Below are 21,352 nucleotides of genomic sequence, written 5' to 3' on the forward strand. Positions count from 1 at the left end.
GTTACATATCTATAATTAAATGCTGCAATCCATTGAATTCCTTAATACTTCTCTCGAGGAAATCAAAGCTCTCGATATGTTTAGATTCAATACATTCCATATTATAAGTAATATATAGAACTTTGATAGAGTTAAAGGCACCTCACTGATACGAGTAAAACCATCGAATTAGGATTCAATAACCTCTACTTATATTATAACTCTGTCATTAAAACATACTTCAAACGCTTATCTTCAAAGAGTACCTACTTTAAACTACTATTAAACTACTCGTCTTCGCAATGAGATATACAAATTAAATTCGCTGTATGTAAAAGATATCAAATACACCTGGAGTACCTAAATAATACATTCCACCCGATTTACCCGTTTATAAGATTGGGAAAATTTTGAAAAAAATTGTTAATTTAGTTGAGATTGTCCAATTAAGTATTATTATTGTAAATAAAGTGAAAATAAAATGTAATTTAATTTAATTTAAAAAAGAAACATAATTATTTTATGTCCAAAACTAATAGGTTTAAGTGTATCTAGTAATTTCAATAATTTCAATACTGTAAAAACATTAAATATGTCACTAGTAAGGAGTCATATAGAATACAATTCCACGGTTTGGTCCTCAAATTATGAGGTTCATGCACATGCCATTGAAAGAATGCGAAGAAAAAGAAATAATTTTTTATGATTTGTAAATTTTAAAATGGGCATTCCTAGAGAATGCCTAAATTACGATAACGTACGTTGTTCATCAAATTTAATAAAATTATATGATCGTAAAATCATTTCCGATTTAACCTGTTTGTAAAAAATCATTAATTCAATGTTTGATACCCCTGAATTACTATATGTAATCTATTAATAATCTATAGTAATCTATTAGTAATCTATTTTCATACTCCAAGCAGGTCGGTTACAAGACAGTACCTACCATATTATTGCAGAAATTCTACATCAACGTCCCAATATTACACTCCTATGCGACGGATTCAACAGCTAGGAAACAAATACTCCGATGTTGTTGATATATTTAGTACATCAATTTTAATATATAAGCATACCTTATTGAAATTTTTTTCATCAAGTAAGGGAATATTTTGATAAAGCTATTTAAATTGACTCACACATTAACAGTATTTTGTCAGCTGAAAGAAAAAAAATATTTTGGATTTTTTATATTTTATACCTACATACTGTGTGGATCAAATTCAATAATATTTTTACTTTATATTTATTTTTGTTCAAGTGTTTTAAACAGTCGTTTCCTGCACTATTTACGAGTATAATTTTGTAAACAATGTTATATGTATGTAAAAGCCTTAATAGGCGTAAAAAAATGGTAATGCACTTAATATATGCACACAAATACCCATATGTTTTTTTTGTGTCCCACAATAACTAATTTTGAATAATCTTTTTCAACAACACTTTTTTGCGTATTGTATGCAATTTGTAGCTCAATTCTCAAAGCAATTTTCATTTTGCTTTTAAAAACGTATTCACCATAATGGAAAATACTCTGGTGGAGCTTAAATCTGCATTGACAACAGAATAATCACAACTATTTCAAATTTGTACGCAAAAATTTGTTTCGTTGGCTTTCAGCTAATCTGCTCGCTAATTTCGTTATATTTCACTCTTTATTACGTTTAGTTATAAATTCAAAAATATATTTATTTTTCCATTTCCACCGACTTAAATGATTGTTTATTACAGTTGAAGTTAGTTATACAGTAGAGCAAGAACTTTCCATTGAATTAGCTAAGAGTTGATTTATTTTACCCTAATGAGTAAATCTATTATAACTATCCCACAGCCAAGTGGGGTAGTCCCCAAAATCCTTTTTAACTATCCTCCTTATATTAGCTTAAATACTTGACACATCGTTTTAGTATTTAACGTATTCCTGCGCAAATACATAAGTTACCATTAATAATTGACTGAATAATTGGGATTTCTATAGTTTAAAAGCCCATAAGACAGAAAAATGCATGGGGTCGTCGGAAGACCCACTTGGTTACAGACGTTTTGTTTGGCATCTTGGCCTGTCAAGAGTTAACGGCCTTCCATACTAAGGAAATTCTTGTAAAAGTTTATGAATTATGACGATTTAATCGAAGATCTAATTGATAAGAAAAACTGTAATACAACTCTGCTTCTCTAACATGAATGCGTTTTTCTAGCGATTCCCTTGTTTTAATTTATAATTTCAACTGTGTTTGTTAAGACAATTCCCACAAGCCACAAAATGAAACTTTTGCAGACGATGAGAACAAATATAGACAAACTAATAAAGAAATATTGAAGTTTGTTTGAAAATGATTATTTGATTTTCAAAATTTTGATGTAAAATAATGAAATTCTATTTATAATTATGAGAGATTTAAGGGTTCAGTAATTTGCTCTACGGTTTACTTGGAATAATTTAAAAAAAAAATTTACGCATTAATTTGATTATTAGTATTCAAAATGCCAATCGGAAAACATTACTTAACCAATCCCATCCCGGTTATTTTAGCTGAAACTGACCACAGCAACTGAATTAATTGTTGTGCGAACCTGTCCTAAATTTATTGATGTAATACAAATAACATCGCTTTTTGTTTTTGTCTTTATTTTTTAATATAAAACAAAATTAAATTAAATTTTAACATATAAAAAAATTTACGTAATATGGTAATGCATATTTCAATTTACGTAAATATAAACATTTGAGGGAAAGCCTTCTAAGATAGTCGCCTTAAATTGTGGCGGCTTGGACCAAAAGGGTTTAACATATTTTACTTTGAAGACTGTTTTAAATGAAACCGCTGAAAAGTAACATTCCCAAAAAATGTGGCATGAATGGTTACAGTGGATCTATTTTCGAAAAAGCCCTATAATATAACTCTAAATTGAGGCAGTTATCAAAAGTAACGTAACTACATTACGCTAATATAATATCTACACAATAACAAAAAAAACAACCGCATAAATAAATGATTATAATATTTAGATGATTTGTATTGCGCCGTTTTTGTGCAAAATCACCTCAAGGCCACATAACACTTACAAAGAAAAGTTACAGATTTTACTTGCATATAAATAAAATGGGTATCTAACAATAGCAAAGTTAAATTACAGATTTACTTGTAACTTAGCGTGAATTTTATGAAGTTCTCTGATGAGAAGAATGCTCTTTTTTATTTGAAACCGCACAAGAGTCCCAATTGCTTCCAACCATCTGGAGCCAGTGATACCATGACATCCCCAATTAGGGTATGCTGTGGGCTGAAGCGAATGGGGAGCAGTGGCGGCTCGTGACTTTTGGGTGTTCTAGAGCACTAATTTTACAAAAAATTGCATTATTGATGTGGTTGTATGGATAAGATTTTCAGGAAATCCGTTCGGCGCCAAACTCAAAATTTCCTGAAAATCTTCATAAAAAAATAGGTTTTTGAAAAAAAATAAAAAAATTGGCTACAAAAACATCAATAATGCCATCTTTGTCATATAAGCACTCTATAACACCCAAAAGTCACGAGCCGCCACTGATGGGGAAGGGAAAGATGGGGGGAGTACCTGACTATTCAGATCTGGTCACCAAACACGGCCAAAGACATTTCAAGCGACGTTTCTCAACAAAATGCTCTCAACAACTAAACTTGTCACAGGTTTGCCGACGCGCGGCGTAACGATAATAAACGAGATTTGTGACAACTTTCTCTGTTTTTTTTTCAGGACACCGAGCCCATACGGTGTTCGTGGGGGTGCACCTCCCAGGGGAGAGGAGGCACTCGCATAGGAGGCACAAACACCACGGCACCAGGCCCGACGGAGAGAAGGGAGACGGGGATGAATCCGACAGGCCACGTAAGTTGCTCAAAGTCACTAGCACCAATCTGACAAGCCACGTTACTTGCTCAAAACTACTCTTACAAATCCGACAGGTCGCGTAAGTTGCTCAAAACTACTAACACGAAGCAGATAGGTCACGTGAGTTGCTCAAAATTACTCTCACAATTCTGTGAGGCCACATTACTAGGCCCAGAGCTACTAGCACCAATCTGACAAGCCACGTTATTTTCTCAAAACTACTGTCACCAATCTGACAGGCCACGTTACCTGTTAAAAACTATTGAGGTAGTCCCAGAGAGAGGTCGTACGCACGTCATCGACGATTGTCCTCTCCCTTCACGTACGTCTTATATAAAATGAACATACTAGAACGATGACATCAAGTACGATCTCTCTCTGGGACTACTATATCGCCAATCTGACAGGCTATGTGAGTTGCTCAAAAAAGCACCTACCTACTCATTTGAGAAAAAAACAACCTCTCACTTCATCGTGAAGTTATAATTAATTTTATTTTTAATAAACATTTCAATGAACTACAAAAAAATTCAATCATAAATAACATACAAAATTTTATATTGACTGTGTAAAATTAAAAAGTTATACAATTAGAGCCACTAATCGCGTACTAATATTACTAACGTTTCTTGCTGTTAGCAAGCGAGAAACGTTGCACGGAGACCGGATTCGGTAGTTTCCGGTCGTTCGCCGTAGAGCGTTGGAGGTCAAAAATTAGAACCAATTTTTCGCTTCGTGTCTCATTTAAATAATATAAAACATCACTCTTTGATCCCTGATTCAAAAAGTAGTTATAGATCAGGAATAAAGAATTTTTGCCTCGTATTTTTAAACCAAAATTATATTAAATTAAATATATTAAATTCAAATGTAAACCACATATTACGCTCAACAATTTGTTGAACAGATAATCTTTGGATTTAACGGTTTGATTATTTGGAATTTTGAGAAAATATTTGTGTTTGTTACCTAATAATAATATGTTTACTCGCAATTATTTTTTACTATGTACTTTATGTACTTCTCTATAGCATAATGTTTTGAAATACATTGTTATGGATCCCGAAAACACTTGTCATAGAAATAATACGAGGTAATTAATGTGAATTACTCGTGAAATTGTCTTGGTTTAAACTCCACTTAATATACTATCATAATTAAAATAATTCAAGATGATTGAAATTGACGATTTCAATTAGACAACAGGCAAACGATGTTTCCAGACCACTGATTGAACAGTAAATAATATGGTTCAATTTCATTCCTAATTATCACAGTTACTCTGTAGATAATTATACTACTTCAACCAATAATAATTACGTAACGTTCATTGACTTGCTAGAAAGTTAAGTGTGGATTAATTCCATTAAGGCGATGCCATACGTAGTAATGCAAAATCATGTGTTTTTGGTTTAAAAATTTGAGAGTTTGAAATGTTTCAGATGCTTTAATTAAATACTGCTAGTAGAATACATATTGGCCTTTGAAATAATCGAGTATTTTTTAGATAAGTCTTTTTATAAGCCCAGAAAAAAATAATGTATAAAGCATATGAAAACTGCTTTAATGTTCAAAATCTCCTAATTACGAACCCATTTTCGGTTATCATTTTATTGTATAATGTGGAAAATTAAGTTATCTGTAAAATGATCGAAAAAAAATTAAATATTTATGCCTCAACATCCACAAAATAAAATAAAAGGCACTTTTTGGTCATGTTTTTTTCCTGCATAAATCAAAACAGGCGGATGGTGTTAAGCGGAGATTTAAACCTTCTCGCCATCTACGTAAGGGTTGTTATTGATAGCGGCTCAATTTAAAATATTACACGACGTAGTGCATCGCCTTAAGATCATTTCTTCCACATGGTCTTCCTGATCAATTACTATATTCGAATATTTATATTTCAGTTTTTAAAGAATATGTTCGTACGTAAATTATACAGTGACTAAATTTAAAATTTTAGCAAGATAGAGTTGTTCGGTGGTGTGTCATCTAAGCTTACCTCTGCGGGGAAAAGGCGTGATAGTTAGTTAGTTTTTTTAGCCACGAGTGTTAGCGATATTGTTCCTCACAACTTTCACGAAAGGATATTTTATTACACAAACAAGTATCGATCCTAAATATTATAATCATTAAACTTCCAAGGAGAGTCAAAGGATGAAGAAGATAACTTATAATCACTGGCTTTTAAAAACATTATTCATTAACAATTTTTAAAAGTTACATACTATAATTATGAAAGTCATTACCACAGACACGAAACACATTTTAACATTTATTTATGAACGCATAATGTATTTTTTTGTAACTGTACAAAGGTAAACTAATTGCGTGGTAACATTGTTATTTTTCACAAAAACGGCGCTCTACAAATTATCCAATTATTATTATTGTTTAAGCCCCTTCAAATCTTCAGTGGGAATTAAAAGTTTATTGTGTTTTTCGCGTTGTTTATATTAAAACCGTACAATGTAATATGTATGACCTGCAATTATAACTATAAATATTTTCAATAGCTTAACAAAATGTTTTATAAGAGTAAGTTAGAATTCGTTTTAAGATTCAAATTCGATTTGTCAGACTGCTATTCGAACGTCCTAGCCACAAAGAAAAAATAAATGTTTTCATGTAAACGATTGACGTTGGGTCGGGAGAGTTTGGCTGGATTGGTAAAAATGCAACAACTCAACTCTCAACCCTCAACTGACAAGAACTCGGGTACCCCTGCTAAGTCGCAAAACGTAGCGAATCACTCGAGATGGCCCGGTTATCCTGTGCATGGCAGTACCCATACCCTTTCTTTAATTTGGGTACCATAAAAATGTATGTATTTAGGGACCTCAAGTATTTATATAAAAAGGCCTTTCAGCCTAGTTAATGTCTAGTCAAACTGAGATATTGTGTTCAAGGTCCTGTCATCGTGACTCGCCGCAGGAGAGTAAGCATTTCAGAAGATGGAGAAATCTGTAAGACATTCCTGAAAAATCCAAAATTAATATAATATACATTAATAAATATCATGTTTACTTATCTTTTCGTTTAGCCTAAGTTCGCTTATGTATAATTTTATTAATTAGCAATTTATGTATTTTTTACTTAAATTAACATTCGACTCTCGAAATTTGACATGGTTATTAATTAAAAATGTGGATATTGTAAACTTTCATTCTCATGAAATTTAATAATTTGTACTCGAGTACTTGCGCGGTATGTTCGTTATGTTGCCATGTCCTTGCTAAAGTATCCTTTAGCTAAAAGGTCATTAAAAAAATGTTGGATTTTTTTGTTAAAACAAAGCCCCGAACCGAGCGTTTTTTGTACCCGCCGCATTTCTCAGAAAAGTAATTATTATTAATCTGGCAAATTATGCAAGAAAAAACATAAAGCCGCTGTAACGCGTATTTTTCTACCCTTTTTATGACCGGTTATAAAATTTTCCAGTAAAAATAACTGTATTTAGCCCCAGAACAAATTTCACGAGTCTATTGTTTAATTTATGTAGTTTTTTAAGTGTTGTATAAATAAGCGTGTAAGTGATATCTTATTACTACTTTCTCGTTGAAGCAAAATATGAGGCATTTGAAATGTATGTTCGCTTTTTGCATTGCCTTTCTTTTAGAGCAAATGGGAAATATGACATTTTGTTTTTGAACGGTTTTGTTGTACAGTGTAAATTTAGTAACAAATTTAACTCTTCAAAAAACAAAATGTCTATAAATTGTCAAATACTTAATGCCCAATACAATAAAAACAATAATCATCAATTGGAAAATGGCATTTTCAATACTTACGGCCTCCGTGGTCGAGGGTTACAGCTCTCGCCTAGCGATACAAAGTTCGCGGGTTCAAATCCCGGAGTATGCAAATAAATTGTATTTGCTGAACTTGTGTTATTTCACAATTCGTTAATTTAAAAATAATACGTAGTATACTTGTGGCACGTTCCAGGGTGGAAAATACTCTCAGTAACGCCCTAGTGTAAGACCACCATTCAGAATTGAAACGTTGCTTGAAATTGCTTTAGCCGTGTTTGGTGACCAGATCTGAATAGCCAGGTACTCCCCAATTCCGTCCCACCTCTACCCCATCTCATTCGCCTCCCCACTACCTTCAGCCTCACAAAATACCCCAAACGGGGATGCGATAGTTTCACTGGCTCCAGACGGTTGGGAGTAGTTGGGACTCTTGTGCGGTAATCACACTTTTTTTAAATGATAATTAAATGTTTCCTTGATAAGAAATATTTATTCAAAACTATAATTTAATGAATTTGGATATTGATCATTTTATATTTCTTATTCGAAACATTAATTATCTTACCCTTTGAGTACCGGCTTACATTTTTTAAAAGATTATTTTATTATACTATTTTTAAAATAAAAATAATTTATCTTGCTTTTTGCATGATTATGTTTTTGGCAACTTTATTTTATTTCAATAAGATTATCAGAAAGCTTAGTAACAGAATTATGAAATATCAACCAAAAGTCAAATGCCCAGACCATTTTGCTACAGAATTCATCCATTTCAACTACATATTTGTAATGGTGACCGGATAAATCATCACAATGATAATTCATCACATCTTTAAAAAGTTATATAAAGTCATGGAAAGTTATGAAACAAAAACTTTATCAACTGGGTTAAGTAGGTTAGGTTAGGTTAGGTTAATAATAAATTCTTCGTTTCTAATGGCTTTATATCACTTTTTAAAAGTGTGTTGAATTGTCACTGTGTTGAGTTATCATGGAACCATTTATAATACAACAATAACCGCAACAGTAACATGATAGGTAATACCAAATATGCACTTATTATTCACCGGTTGATGCAAGTTAATGCAATCAAATTAACTTCGGCATTTCCCATACATTCTGATGGCAACATGCTACACTAGCGCCTCCTAGCGGCGTGAGTTGTGCGCCTTGGTTTTCTTTTATACTATTTAATGGCTTTTATGTGTATGTAATGAATTCTTTATTTCAAGTTAGTAAATTATAGAAAAATGTAAAAATACTCGAAATGCTCAGATCGAAATAATTTATGTTTTTTTGGTTCTCGGCGTGATGCAGATTCACCAGTTTCCCTCTTATGCCATTATTTTCCGGACACCGTGTGTGCATTTTCTTGAAAGGAGTTTCTGATTATCTCACGATTTGAAATATATTTAATTTCTTTTATTTGAGCATGTCCCACTGCTGCATGTTATGATTTAAATTTAGTTTCTAATTCTTGTCTTTTTTTAATATTTGTAGTTTGGTAAATAATTTATATTTTACGTCTGTGTTTTTCTATATTTTGTGTACGATCTACCTTTCCTAATAATCTAAAACTAGAAAATTTTAATTTTATTCTACATTCAGTTAAAACTTGTAACAAGTTATGATTATTTTGATATTATTTATGGTTAATCATCCAGTTATGTATAGAATTAAGCCATATTAATTTGAAGTTTTTCTATTTATTGTTTTTGTGTTTAATTCGTAGAACTCCATTTAATTTTTTTTATAAATTTAATTTAGATTAAATTTGATAATATTATTATTAAGTTCTGCAAGTGTTTTAGTTTTTTATTATATTAATAATAAAAAACTAAAACACTTGCAGAACTTAATAATAATATTATCAAATTTAATCTAAATGAAGTTTTTCTGATAAATATTCAATAATATTATTATACAATGTATAAAAAGGAAACTTTTATTTATAAACAAGTCCTTCTGTATAATTATTATCATGCATGACAGCTGTTTCGCCTTCTGAAGGAATTATCAAATAATGCCTTCGTAATTACACAGCAAAATTAGTTTATAAAATTAATTATTAATATAAATGAACACTTATCTAAAAGAAAAATTTTAATAAAAAATATTCACACATTATTAGATTTTTCTCAATTTCATGTAAAATATTTATTTTTGCATAAGCGTGATTTTTACCGCGGGAAACGTAATGCTTAGAGCATGTTCATGTTATGTCGGACCGACATTTTTGTCGTTGGTCATGATCGTGACAAAATCTGCTCTTAGATTGGTCGTTTACTCATCAATTAGATTAATGATAAAATAGTATCCAAACTTACTGGTTGATTTTTACAGTTACTCCTCCAGCCCAGCGCGTCCAGTTTATTCTGGGCGAAGAAGTGGACGATGGCACCCACGAGTCCCATCCTCTCTTCTCCGAGATGGAAGAACTAGTCCGAGAAGGGGACGAACTGGAGTGGAAGGAGACAGCCAGGTGGATCAAGTTCGAAGAAGATGTAGAAGAAGGAGGAAACAGGTGGTCCAAACCCCACGTGGCCACTCTGTCTCTGCACTCTCTGTTCGAGCTCAGAAGTCTCCTACTCAACGGGACCGTGATGTTGGATATGGAAGCGGCCTCTCTGGAGCAAGTGGCGGATCTTGTGCTCGATAATATGATCAACGCGAATGCCCTGACCAGTGATAAGAGGGATCAGGTCAGGGACGCCCTGCTTAGGAGGCACAGGCATCAGTTCGAGCGCAGGAAGGACAACAACATGTCGAGGCTTCCCATCATCAGGTCTCTGGCTGACATTGGCAGGAATCACTCATCTTCAAAAAGTAAGCATCCAAATAAAAATTCATTTGCATTTTTTGGGGATATTATTTGAACCTACTAAAGAATACCTGTTTATCGCCTTTTGGTGTTAAACTGACTTATTGTGTTTATCGTTGATTTTTTTTATTGTACATAGGTATTTATGTAATTTTTTCAGGGAAAATTTGGAAATATGTTTAGCAGAAATTTCTAATTGAAATATTTTCAAGGAGCTTAAATGTATTTTTTTTTATTTCGCATTTAGCTTGCCTTTTTTATTGTACACTCAAATATTGCCAACCAACACAATGCCGCATAACCGACATAATTTATACAAAAGTTTACGAAATCCTGAAAACGTTTTCTGGTAATACTTGTGGCCTTTCGTCACACGGAATAGATTGATTTTTGATTGGTTGAGTAATTTCTATATTATGTATGTTGAAGAACAAAACATTGAGTTGATATTAATAACATTTTATATTCTGTGAAATGTCAAACTGCCTACATAATACAACTAGAATTATAACGAACAAGCATGTACTCTGAATAATCTGCAGATACATTTATTTTAATCAGCCCTTCACAGGCAAATATTGATATTCTATTACAGCAGCAAGTAATGCACATGGAAGGCGCATTCAATACACCAACGTGGAATTTTCTGAAACACGTTTCTATTAAGAAAATGCACTTTTAACAGGATATTAACATGACAAAACCACGGCGTTTCAGATTGCACAAGCTGTATGAGTGGTATGTTTGGATCAGACTTACAGGAGAATACCAACAAGGACAAATCTCGCGCGGAGAAACCTTCCGCCCACACCTCCCTGCTCGACGCCAAGGGCCGCAGGGGATCTTACTTGGCAGTTCCAGGTAGTCAAAGCTCGAGGAGCTTTTGGTAGCCGGGACTTGCGGCCTGTTAGTGTTCGGAGCCCTCTTGTTTCGTTTGGGAGCTTTGGTTTTCTTCTTGGATTTTTGGGACTTGTGGTAACCATCCGGAAGCTTTGGGAGCTTGACTCCGGAGCTTTCGGTGCTTTGGTAAAGGAAATATTTCAGCAGCTTGTACACCTACATGTGTTCCATGGATCGCGGGAGCATTTCACATTTATTTGTCCTTTAGAGAAATAGCTATCACCTCCTACTAACAAGCACATAATACGGGTATATTGCAATCTCAAGAGATTATTATTTATCTGTTGTCCAATATTTTATGAGAAAGAGAAATCAGATTTATACGGGTATACTTAATATTTGCATTTCAATTAACTTGCGATATAATATTTTTTTTAAACTTTGATGATCTAAAACCATATTTTGGATGAAGTCATTTCAATTATCGAGAAATTCAAAGGTCAAAATAACACATGGCCAAGAGATATCGATAAAAGTTTGTATCTAAATAATGGTGTCTCGTTTCATGAAAATATACGTCCAACGGATAAAATAATCAGCCATGTGTGTCACTAACTCACTTTCAACATTTCAACTAGGTGTCTACGCTGTTTGTATGGAGACGCAGGATAACTTGATACTAGATTCTTTCCTGGATTGGTAACACCTTTTATTTCCATTTAAATAGAATTTAACTACGAATTGATCAAATATACTAACGATAAAGGAATATACCTTAATGGCAAAGGAATATATCAAGTTATTTTGTCTCCCATGCCATCCACTAAAAATTACTTAGGTCCCTGTATATGTTGGTGAATTGAAAGGGGAAATGTTATATAACCGCTGTATTAATATATTGGTCTCCCTAATATTCATATTTTACATTAGATAAATGCCTCAGATATTATAATAACCACACAATATTATTCCTCCTACTTTATCAACATATTGTATGTATTTTTCGAGTGCTGTATATATGAGACATATTTCTTACGAGTGCAATGTATTTATAATATATGATATATAGCGATATTTTAATTTGGCTCATTTATAAATGTACAAATAATAAATTGTAATATTATGGCTTATATAAATAATGCTAATCTAACAGTCAATGAAATTCTTCACTAAAACTTTTGAAGTACGAAATAAATTAGCATGTTAATAGAATTAACATCTTTTCATCATAATGCGGATATAAAATGTTATAAAGCTTTAATATTAAATATTTAGTGAAAAGTTCCATACACGGCCTTTCCTTTTGGGGAAATGGGCTATCATCGACATCTGAGAAGATACGTTGTCAGAGATAAATGCCTTAGGATTAGGAGTGACTGATGGGACGATAAGGATGCTTGTAAAGTTTGTGATGTGTTGTGGTGATGAATATGTGAGTAAATTAATAGTACCTGTGATATTGATTTGTGGTTTTGTTCCCCACAGCCGACTTCAACCCCCACGTGGTGGGTTTTACGACGTGGCTCGCCATGTGCCCGACCCAGAAAGGTTCGCCTAACACAATCGTCACATGTCCCTCTGTTCATTACGTTTTCTTCACTTTTATCTTTTCTGGTGTTGATTGATTTTTATCTTTGTTTCGGTGTCAATCTTTATGTGGAAGCTGTTTAATTATTACCTACTTTATAACGTCTTGAACTACGTATAATGTTCAATATTGCTTACACCTACAGTACCTAAACTCAACTTAAATTATTTTATTTTTCAAAAAGGCTTTTCAAAATACCAATGATTGGTATATTGGTCTCAACTTTTTGCTCTTCTCGGAGTTTCTTTAGCTAAGTTTAAATTGTATACTGTTCCGACACTTTCATACACCTTCTCAATATTCTCTTCTATAAGTTAACTGCACGAGACTATCAACTAAAATAAATGTTTATTGTAATCGAGAGTGGGTGAATGTGGAGGGTTTCATTTTCCTCACTTCACTAGAGACTGCATGTGTTTGTTTGGCTGGAGAAGTCCCCTGTTAGTATCTCTGGGCAGGAGTGTACACTAGACAGAGTCAGACGGTAGTTCCATGATCATGTCCCTGTTCCAGTGGATGAGCATAGCCACCCCAGCTCGGTGCCCTCCTTCGCTGGAGCGGCCAAGCAAGGAGACTTTGGTCGCTACCTTTCCATCCCAGGAGCGGGTAAACCTCCGCATTATGAAGCAAATTTTTACTCTCTTTTTTTTCGCTACCTATCTCAGTCACTGTTCGTGAATGTGTTTCCCATTCTATCATATTCTCTTTTATCATTATTACTCATCGTTCTGTTCACCTATAGATATTTATTTTATACACGCATGTATTGTATTATATTTATTTTATTCACAGATTTCAGTAACGGTGTTTTCCTTTGGTGCTAGAAAACCCCTAGGAAACGTAGATTTATAAACATATCTAGTATTGAAACTGTGTGTTTTGTTTGCTTAATTGGAGCTTAATAGCTATGTATATTTTATTTGTAGATGATATCTCCCCGTCTATGGTGTGTTCAAATATTAACACGCGTTTGTCAACTTGCAGGAGCTGACGACAATATGGTGAAAAGCCCGAGCAACATGTCCATGACGAGGATAAACAGCGGCGGTGATCTTCCCAATGGGGACGCTAACCACCGCGGAAATACTCACTTCATGAGGAAAATCCCACCAGGAGCCGAGGCTTCCAATATCCTTGTCGGGGAAGTAGACTTCTTAGAAAAGACGCTTTCCGCGTTTATAAGGCTTAATTCAGCCACGATGATGGGTAATTTAACAGAAGTGCCAGTGCCAACGAGATTCCTTTTTGTTTTACTCGGCCCATCTTCCAGCAATTCCAGTTTCCACGAAATCGGCAGGGCTATGGCGACCTTAATGTCTGACGAGGTGTTTCACGAAGTGGCATACAGGGCCCGCAAGAGGGACCATCTTTTAGCGGGGATCGATGAATTCTTGGATGCTGTTACGGTTCTTCCCCCTGGAGAGTGGGATCCTGCCATTAGGATAGAGCCACCAGCAGCCATCCCCTCGCAAGACCCTAGGAAAAGGCCACAAGATAAGAACGATGAAGTAGACGAAGAGGAAGAAGAAGCGAAATTAAGAGAAGAGTCAGGGTTGTCACGAACTGGAGTACTCTTTGGGGGTCTTATAAACGACGTGAAAAGAAAAGTTCCATATTATTGGTCAGATTTTAAAGACGCTCTTGCGATACAATGTGTGGCTTCGTGGATCTTTCTTTACTTCGCTTGCCTCTCCCCCATCATCACCTTCGGGGGGCTTCTCGGACATGCTACTGGAAGAAACATGGCTGCAATGGAGTCTCTGGTATCAGGCTTTATTTGCGGCATGGGCTACGGCTTCTTCTCTGGACAACCTTTGACTATTTTGGGATCAACTGGTCCTGTGCTGGTTTTTGAAACAATCGTTTATGAATTCTGCAATAAGGTGGACTGGGATTACATGTCGTTTAGGTTCTGTATCGGAACGTGGATTGCAATCATATTATTGATTCTGGTCGCAGTCGACGCCAGTGCTCTGGTTTGCTACATCACGCGATTCACAGAGGAGAACTTCGCGTGCTTAATAGCTTTCATATTTATTTACAAGGTATATACACTTACACTAGACATTTACTCATCTTTATACATTTTTTAATATTAAGTCTTCCTCGTTCACTATTTATTCCTAATTTTCAGGCCGTCGAAAATGTTTTGTTGATCGGCACCAACTTTCCAATCAATACCCATCCAAACGATATACAAAACTTTGATTGCTATTGTACGCAGTCTAATTATTCCGACGTCAAAGCAGATGTTAATTGGACCGCTCTGGATAAAAGGGCTTGTTTGGTAAGTTGGTTAATAATTTATCTTTTAGTGCTTTAATGAGACGGCGCGGCGTTGGGATGGAATATCATGAAATAATAAGAAGAATACCTACTTAAAACTTTTATTCAATTGATGTGCTTTCAGGAAAACAATGGAACACTACTAGGGGAAGGCTGCGACTCGCAACATTATGTACCTGATGTATTTTTAATGTCTATAATTTTGTTCCTGGGGACATATATTTTATCAGTTATTCTGAAGGACTTCAAAAATTCGCTATTCTTCCCATCAAAGGCAAGATATTTTTTTCTAATTATACATCTGTTAACTACCTTCTGTAATTAGAGATTGGTTTAATGTTTATAAAGCATTTTCCAGCAGTCAAACACTAATTTAATTTTGTTTTCATTCCAATAGGTTCGACAGATTGTCAGCGATTTCTCAGTCATCATTGCCATCTTATCTATGACCTTCCTCGACTACTATGTTGGCATCAACACGCCAAAGCTCGAAGTCCCTGGAGAATTCAAGCCCACCCTTGCGGGTCGTGGATGGGTTATCTATCCTTTCAACCGCAACCCCGCTTGGTCTGCCCTAGTGGCCGTTCTTCCCGCTCTCCTCGGCACCATCCTCATATTCATGGACCAGCAGATCTCCGCCGTCATTGTTAACAGGAAAGAAAACAAGCTGAAGAAGGGATGTGGATATCATCTGGATCTGTTCATCTTATCCATTTTGATAATGATTTGTTCCGCAATGGGCCTTCCTTGGTTCGTAGCAGCGACCGTCTTGTCAATTAACCACGTCAATTCATTGAAACAAGAGTCTGAGTGCGCAGCTCCAGGAGAGAAACCACAGTTCCTGGGCGTCAGGGAGCAGCGAGTCACTCACATTCTGATATTCCTGATGATCGGATGCTCTGTGCTGCTGACTCCGATGTTGAGTCATATCCCGATGCCCGTGCTGTTTGGAGTATTCCTATACATGGGTGCGGCTTCCCTCAAAGGATTGCAATTCTTCGACAGGATTCTCATCATGTTCATGCCGCCCAAATACCAGCCTGATTATATGTTCTTGAGACAGGTACTTACACCTTAAATTATGTAGTATAAAAGTTATCGCAAACATATCAGTTCGGAATCAGATCGGCACCGCCTCGCCTCATTTCACTAGCTTGTCCCGAAGCAAGGCGATGCCGTTACGATGCTGATTAGTGTGTGTTGCGGTATAGAGTTTCATGCAAACAATGCTGGAAAAACCCTAAGAATCATCTTAAGATTCAAAATAGAAACCATTATAAGCCTACCAATGTATTTATTAAAGTAATTGACTAGTGTCCATGTATTCAAATAATATAATCATAATTTGATAAAAACAGTCCAAATAATCTTTGGAGAGCTAATCGGCCTATTCGAGCCTCGTGTCAGTATTACGATAATACATTTTAAACGCTTTTAAATAACAATTAACGATTTGCAATTCCAGGTGCCCATCAAGCGGGTACACATGTTCACCATAATCCAATTCACCTGTCTGGTCTGCCTGTGGCTGATCAAGTCGTTCTCCTCCACTTCCATCCTGTTCCCGTTGATGCTGGTGGTGATGATCGGAATCCGCAAGTCCCTGGACTTTTTCTTCACACGGCGGGAGTTGAAGATCCTGGACGACGTGATGCCGGAGATGACCAAGAGGAACGAGGAGGACCTGCATCACCTGGATGCTGAGGTGGGCTGCGGCACCAAATTACTTGGCTATTTCAAGTGGAAATAGATCAACACCAAACCATCATTGCATTCACTCACTAGATTGTCTTTTTTATTTTACATTCCATTGGTCATGCTCGATTTTCATCCATATTGACTCATCGCTTTTTAAGTCAGTAGGTAATTAAAAACGTATTGGTTTGAGAGGCACAGTTCTCATCAATTCACTTTTTTCTGTTTCTTCTGACGACAAAGGAAATTTGAACTGTAATTTACAACCATATCATGTTACACAAAAGATTCAAACAAAATTTTTAAGGTATTGTTTTAAATATGTACTGTTTTCGTTCTAATTTACTTTATGTATTTTATAAGTGGCCTAGTAGAATATAGAAATACCCTCGCGTTGCTGTAAACTTGTAATTAGCGCTTGACAGAGGAAACAGAAATCAGTGTATTATTGGAAAGTCTATCCCATTGAGACGAAAAACAGTGCAAAAGACTAAATTATTGTTTTTGAACCAGTAAACTTTTTAAATAATGTATTTAATCGATAGATAAAAGTTTATCTTCAATACACATGATCAGATTAATCAATTAGATTAAATAATAAAATATTACAATCAACCTATCAGCAACGTGTGAAAAATTTATACTTAAATAATATAAGTTGTTAAGTGGTATTGATGAAGGTCAAAATAAACACAACAACCATTGATAGTCCTATTTAGTCAATCGTAACAACACAATAAGGAACTCCAGTGAAAAATATTATGATTTTCGAAAATACATTCATATAGATCAACAATCGCTGATTCTGAATATATAAGTTTTATTATATATTATTATACCCAGAATAAAATGCTATCCCTTCAAAACGCCCTGCTTGGTTGGCGTACAGACAAATGCGATTACAGCTATAAAAAATCTTATTTCAAAGACAGAGCTATTTTTTAGAATTGTTTTGTCGCTTACCTATGGTTTATTTCTTGTAAACTGTAGAAACACCATTTTATATGAAACTAAAAAAAACATTTTCAATAACACAGGCGTATTATATAGGTTATTGTCACTTAACTTTTTCGTTTCATATAAAATAATTAGTAAAAAATTCACAAACTTCGAAAAAATCTTTCGCAAGCACATACATTTTTTGGTGTCAATTCTTTTTAACAATGCTTAAATCATGTTATATCACTGTAATACAAAAATAAATATTACAACTATATCCGTCTCAGTTTAGTACTAAGTTGACCCTGTTGATACAAAAAGTAAGCTTCTTGTGACGCCACATGGATCCTTAAGACATCACAGGCGTTTCAGCGGGCATGGAAAAATTAAATCTTTGAAAATTATTTAAACTAACCATAAAAATAAAAATGCTGGTATTTAAGTTAGAACATCCTTAATAATAATTTTTAAATTTAAAAAATATGGACTGGAGTTCCTTATTATAATTTAGTGTATTCATTATTTTTTGACGAATTGGTTTAAAACTTGACTTAAATCAAAATCACCGATTCGTTCATTAATTGTGTATTGGTACGCATTAAACCTAAGGATTCAATTTGTTGTTGCCCTCACAGAAGGGTAAAAAATAATCCGCCAAATTTAAATTTCCATGGCTTGAATGAATCAGTTTATATTTCTTAAGGGTGAACGTAACATACGTTATAATCTACACGTTCGTACCTGGCGTTAATTTGAATAATGAAAATACACTATTTGCATATTATGATTTAAAATATTAAAACTAAATTGTTTCAAGAAAGGCTAAAAAAATACAATATTAGATTGAATCGTCAATACAATATTGTAAGTGAATACATTTCTTGAATGAATTGAGTTTCTTTATGGACAAAACTATGCATTCATATTCATGTTGCATGTGTACGAGCATAAAAAATTAATTCGTCTTTATATTTTAAAGTATAACTTGCAAAAAGTATATTTCCATAAAATAATTAAATCAGCTCCGATATGAACGCGTAGATTATAACGTACGTACGTTACGTTTACCCTTAACAAACATCATACGTACCACTTTTACTGCTAGTGTCAAGAATGAGAATAACTTATTAGGTTTCTACCATCTTTCATTTGATTTGTGGGTATTCATTATATGTGTGTGAGATTGAGGATTTGACGAGGGTTGTTCATTAACTCGTGGCTAATGGAACAAGCACAGTTAAGACTGATGGCTATGACCAGGAGGATAAAAGAAAGATATTAAGTTTGAGATTTCAGATGTACCTTTCTACAACTTAAAATGTACAAATTGATTAGATTTAGCAAGTATTATTATTAAAAGGACCTAAGCTTCGGCTCGCGAGAGAAGTGTACATTAGAACTGCATTGCGTTTAACCATGTCCTGTTACTTTATTCCTTCTGTTTTTGGTGGACGTCTGTATGGATGAATTGTTTGTTTAGATAATCATGTAGCAAAGCATGATTTATATTCTCTAAAATTTGGAAAGATTTGCATGTTTTACAGTCAATTAAATTTTCAAAAGGCATTAAATGCTTTAAGCTGACTGTAATTGAATGGGAGTGATTGTGATATGTACCTACCTAGGTGGATTTGTGCAGTCCTTTGTTTATCCTGCCAATAAACGAACAAATCCTAATTTTTAATAATTACAATTTACCTACCAAAAATGCCTTTTCCGTGTATTGTACATAAAGCATTGTAAATAATCCCAGTCATATAAATAGTGTCCTTAAATTATGTTCATACCAATTTACATATTATTCAAAGTAAATGAAATCATTTTTTAAAGATAAGGAATAATATAGATGTTACCTATAATCTTTTTACAATTATTTGCTTCATCATTCCATCTTTTGTCGTTAAACTTTGTTAGTAAAATATTTTTTAGCAATTAAAATATTTAGATGACAATTATACACTTTTACGTTTTATTAAGGGCTTTTATTGTTGTTTAGGTACGATTTAAAAATATATTTTATATCTTTATCAATTATTGTGATTGGTGTTACTTTAAAACCGAAAGTATTTACTTATAGCTATGGCTAACGGCAAGATAAACGAAATGCAATATGTCAACATAAATAGTTTGTTATATTGTTCTACTTAGTAGATACAAGGTTCAGCTATGTAATATTATTTAAAAAATGATTTATTGGTGGTGTGAAGTGATTTTTGTTTTTTGAAATGAGCATTGAGCATGTTTTAGTAGTTAATTTATTTTTTAATCATTCTTGCATGGCAAAATTATTCTTGAAAACTTTTAATAGCGCTAACCCACAGAGCAAATAGAACCACACAGCTGTTACTGGTAATTATAATAATATATAAAGAAATAATAAAGCTACAAAAAACTAATTATTATTTTACGATGAAATATCAACATATTATCAAATACAATATTGTCTTAGTCAAAAGTTAATGTTTAATCCATTATTCAAATATCACTAAAATTCAGTTTTCTAACACATAATGATAATATTCTTGTTATTAATATTTATAATTTATTTTTTACCAAATTCCTGCAAATTTAATACACTTAAAATGCACAAAATAATTAAAAGCAGTTAAAAATATAAATAATTCTTGTAGTCTTAAATACCACATAACCATAGACATTTTTCTATGCACACAACCGACCATAAGACATAATTTGAAACAGATTTGTGTTGTTACACTTCCTTTATAAGAATTGTATATTATGTTATGCGGCTTGTTATTATTATTATTGTACACTTTCATAATACAGATAATATTAGGTGAAAGCTAAACATAAAACTTATGAAAGCAAGATACATAATAATATTAGGAACATAAAAAAACACCCATCCCCTGTTCATTTTATTTACTTTTAATGGTTTGGTTGATATGAACCCAAATCCTAAATATTATTTACTTATAATTTCAAATTAATATTGGCACATTAATCCTTTGAGTATTCGTTAGAATATTAAGTCAATTTTAGTATAAATACCCCCTTGAAATATTATGAAATCTTTAAGCATAAGCTCGGAATGACTTCCCAATTGCCTTAATGTGACATCACATGAAATGTAACCCCTTTAATTTTGAACATATTTGTAATGCCATTAGTATTAATCATTTTACAAAAATGAAACTAAAATGTTACCCAATTATTTAAACATCGCCTTTGTAATGTAAAGTATTCCCTTTAGAATATAATTATATATTATGTTTATGTGTTACCAACTGTCAAATATAATTAATCCAAGAGCTTATTGAACTTCCCAAATGTAGCCACTTTGAGTAAAAAAAACTTGAAAGTTTTTTTACTGAGAGGCGAGTGAATGATTCCTATAATATTTGAAGACTAGACCAAGAATAGCATGTAGTCATCATAGACAGTATTACTAGGTGCATTTTTTATAGTTTTGTAACCATCGTGTTGTCGTGACAGATTGTATACAAAAGATGTAAAGTTTCTAGATGTCCTGTGCCAAATGAATAAATTTTTGTTGATTATTGTTGAATGTTTATTTGCATTTTATTTCTTTTTACCTCATCTCCATACACT

General features: G+C 33.5%; 1 protein-coding gene across 3 annotated transcripts in view; it reads left to right on the forward strand.

Annotated features, from left to right (window-relative positions):
• Positions 1 to 21,352, forward strand: part of Ndae1 (Na[+]-driven anion exchanger 1) — a 178,292-nt gene that overhangs the window by 146,800 nt on the left and 10,140 nt on the right. For 2 of the 3 annotated variants that reach the window (XM_089651223.1, XM_089651224.1), the window contains 9 exons: positions 3,718 to 3,849; positions 6,765 to 6,821; positions 9,954 to 10,436; positions 11,149 to 11,292; positions 13,844 to 14,904; positions 14,994 to 15,146; positions 15,270 to 15,419; positions 15,543 to 16,208; positions 16,611 to 16,850. In XM_089651223.1, coding sequence (XP_089507349.1) covers positions 3,718 to 3,849; positions 6,765 to 6,821; positions 9,954 to 10,436; positions 11,149 to 11,292; positions 13,844 to 14,904; positions 14,994 to 15,146; positions 15,270 to 15,419; positions 15,543 to 16,208; positions 16,611 to 16,850 — 3,086 coding nt within the window. Of the gene's footprint in view, positions 1 to 3,717; positions 3,850 to 6,764; positions 6,822 to 9,953; positions 10,437 to 11,148; positions 11,318 to 13,394; positions 13,466 to 13,843; positions 14,905 to 14,993; positions 15,147 to 15,269; positions 15,420 to 15,542; positions 16,209 to 16,610; positions 16,851 to 21,352 lie in introns of all 3 variants that reach the window. The other variant, XM_089651225.1, reaches the window with a different exon arrangement.

The sequence above is a fragment of the Hesperophylax consimilis genome, chromosome 4, assembly GCF_061612785.1.
Source record: "Hesperophylax consimilis isolate HC1 chromosome 4, BYU_Hcon_1.0, whole genome shotgun sequence".
NCBI classification, from domain to species: domain Eukaryota; kingdom Metazoa; phylum Arthropoda; class Insecta; order Trichoptera; family Limnephilidae; genus Hesperophylax; species Hesperophylax consimilis.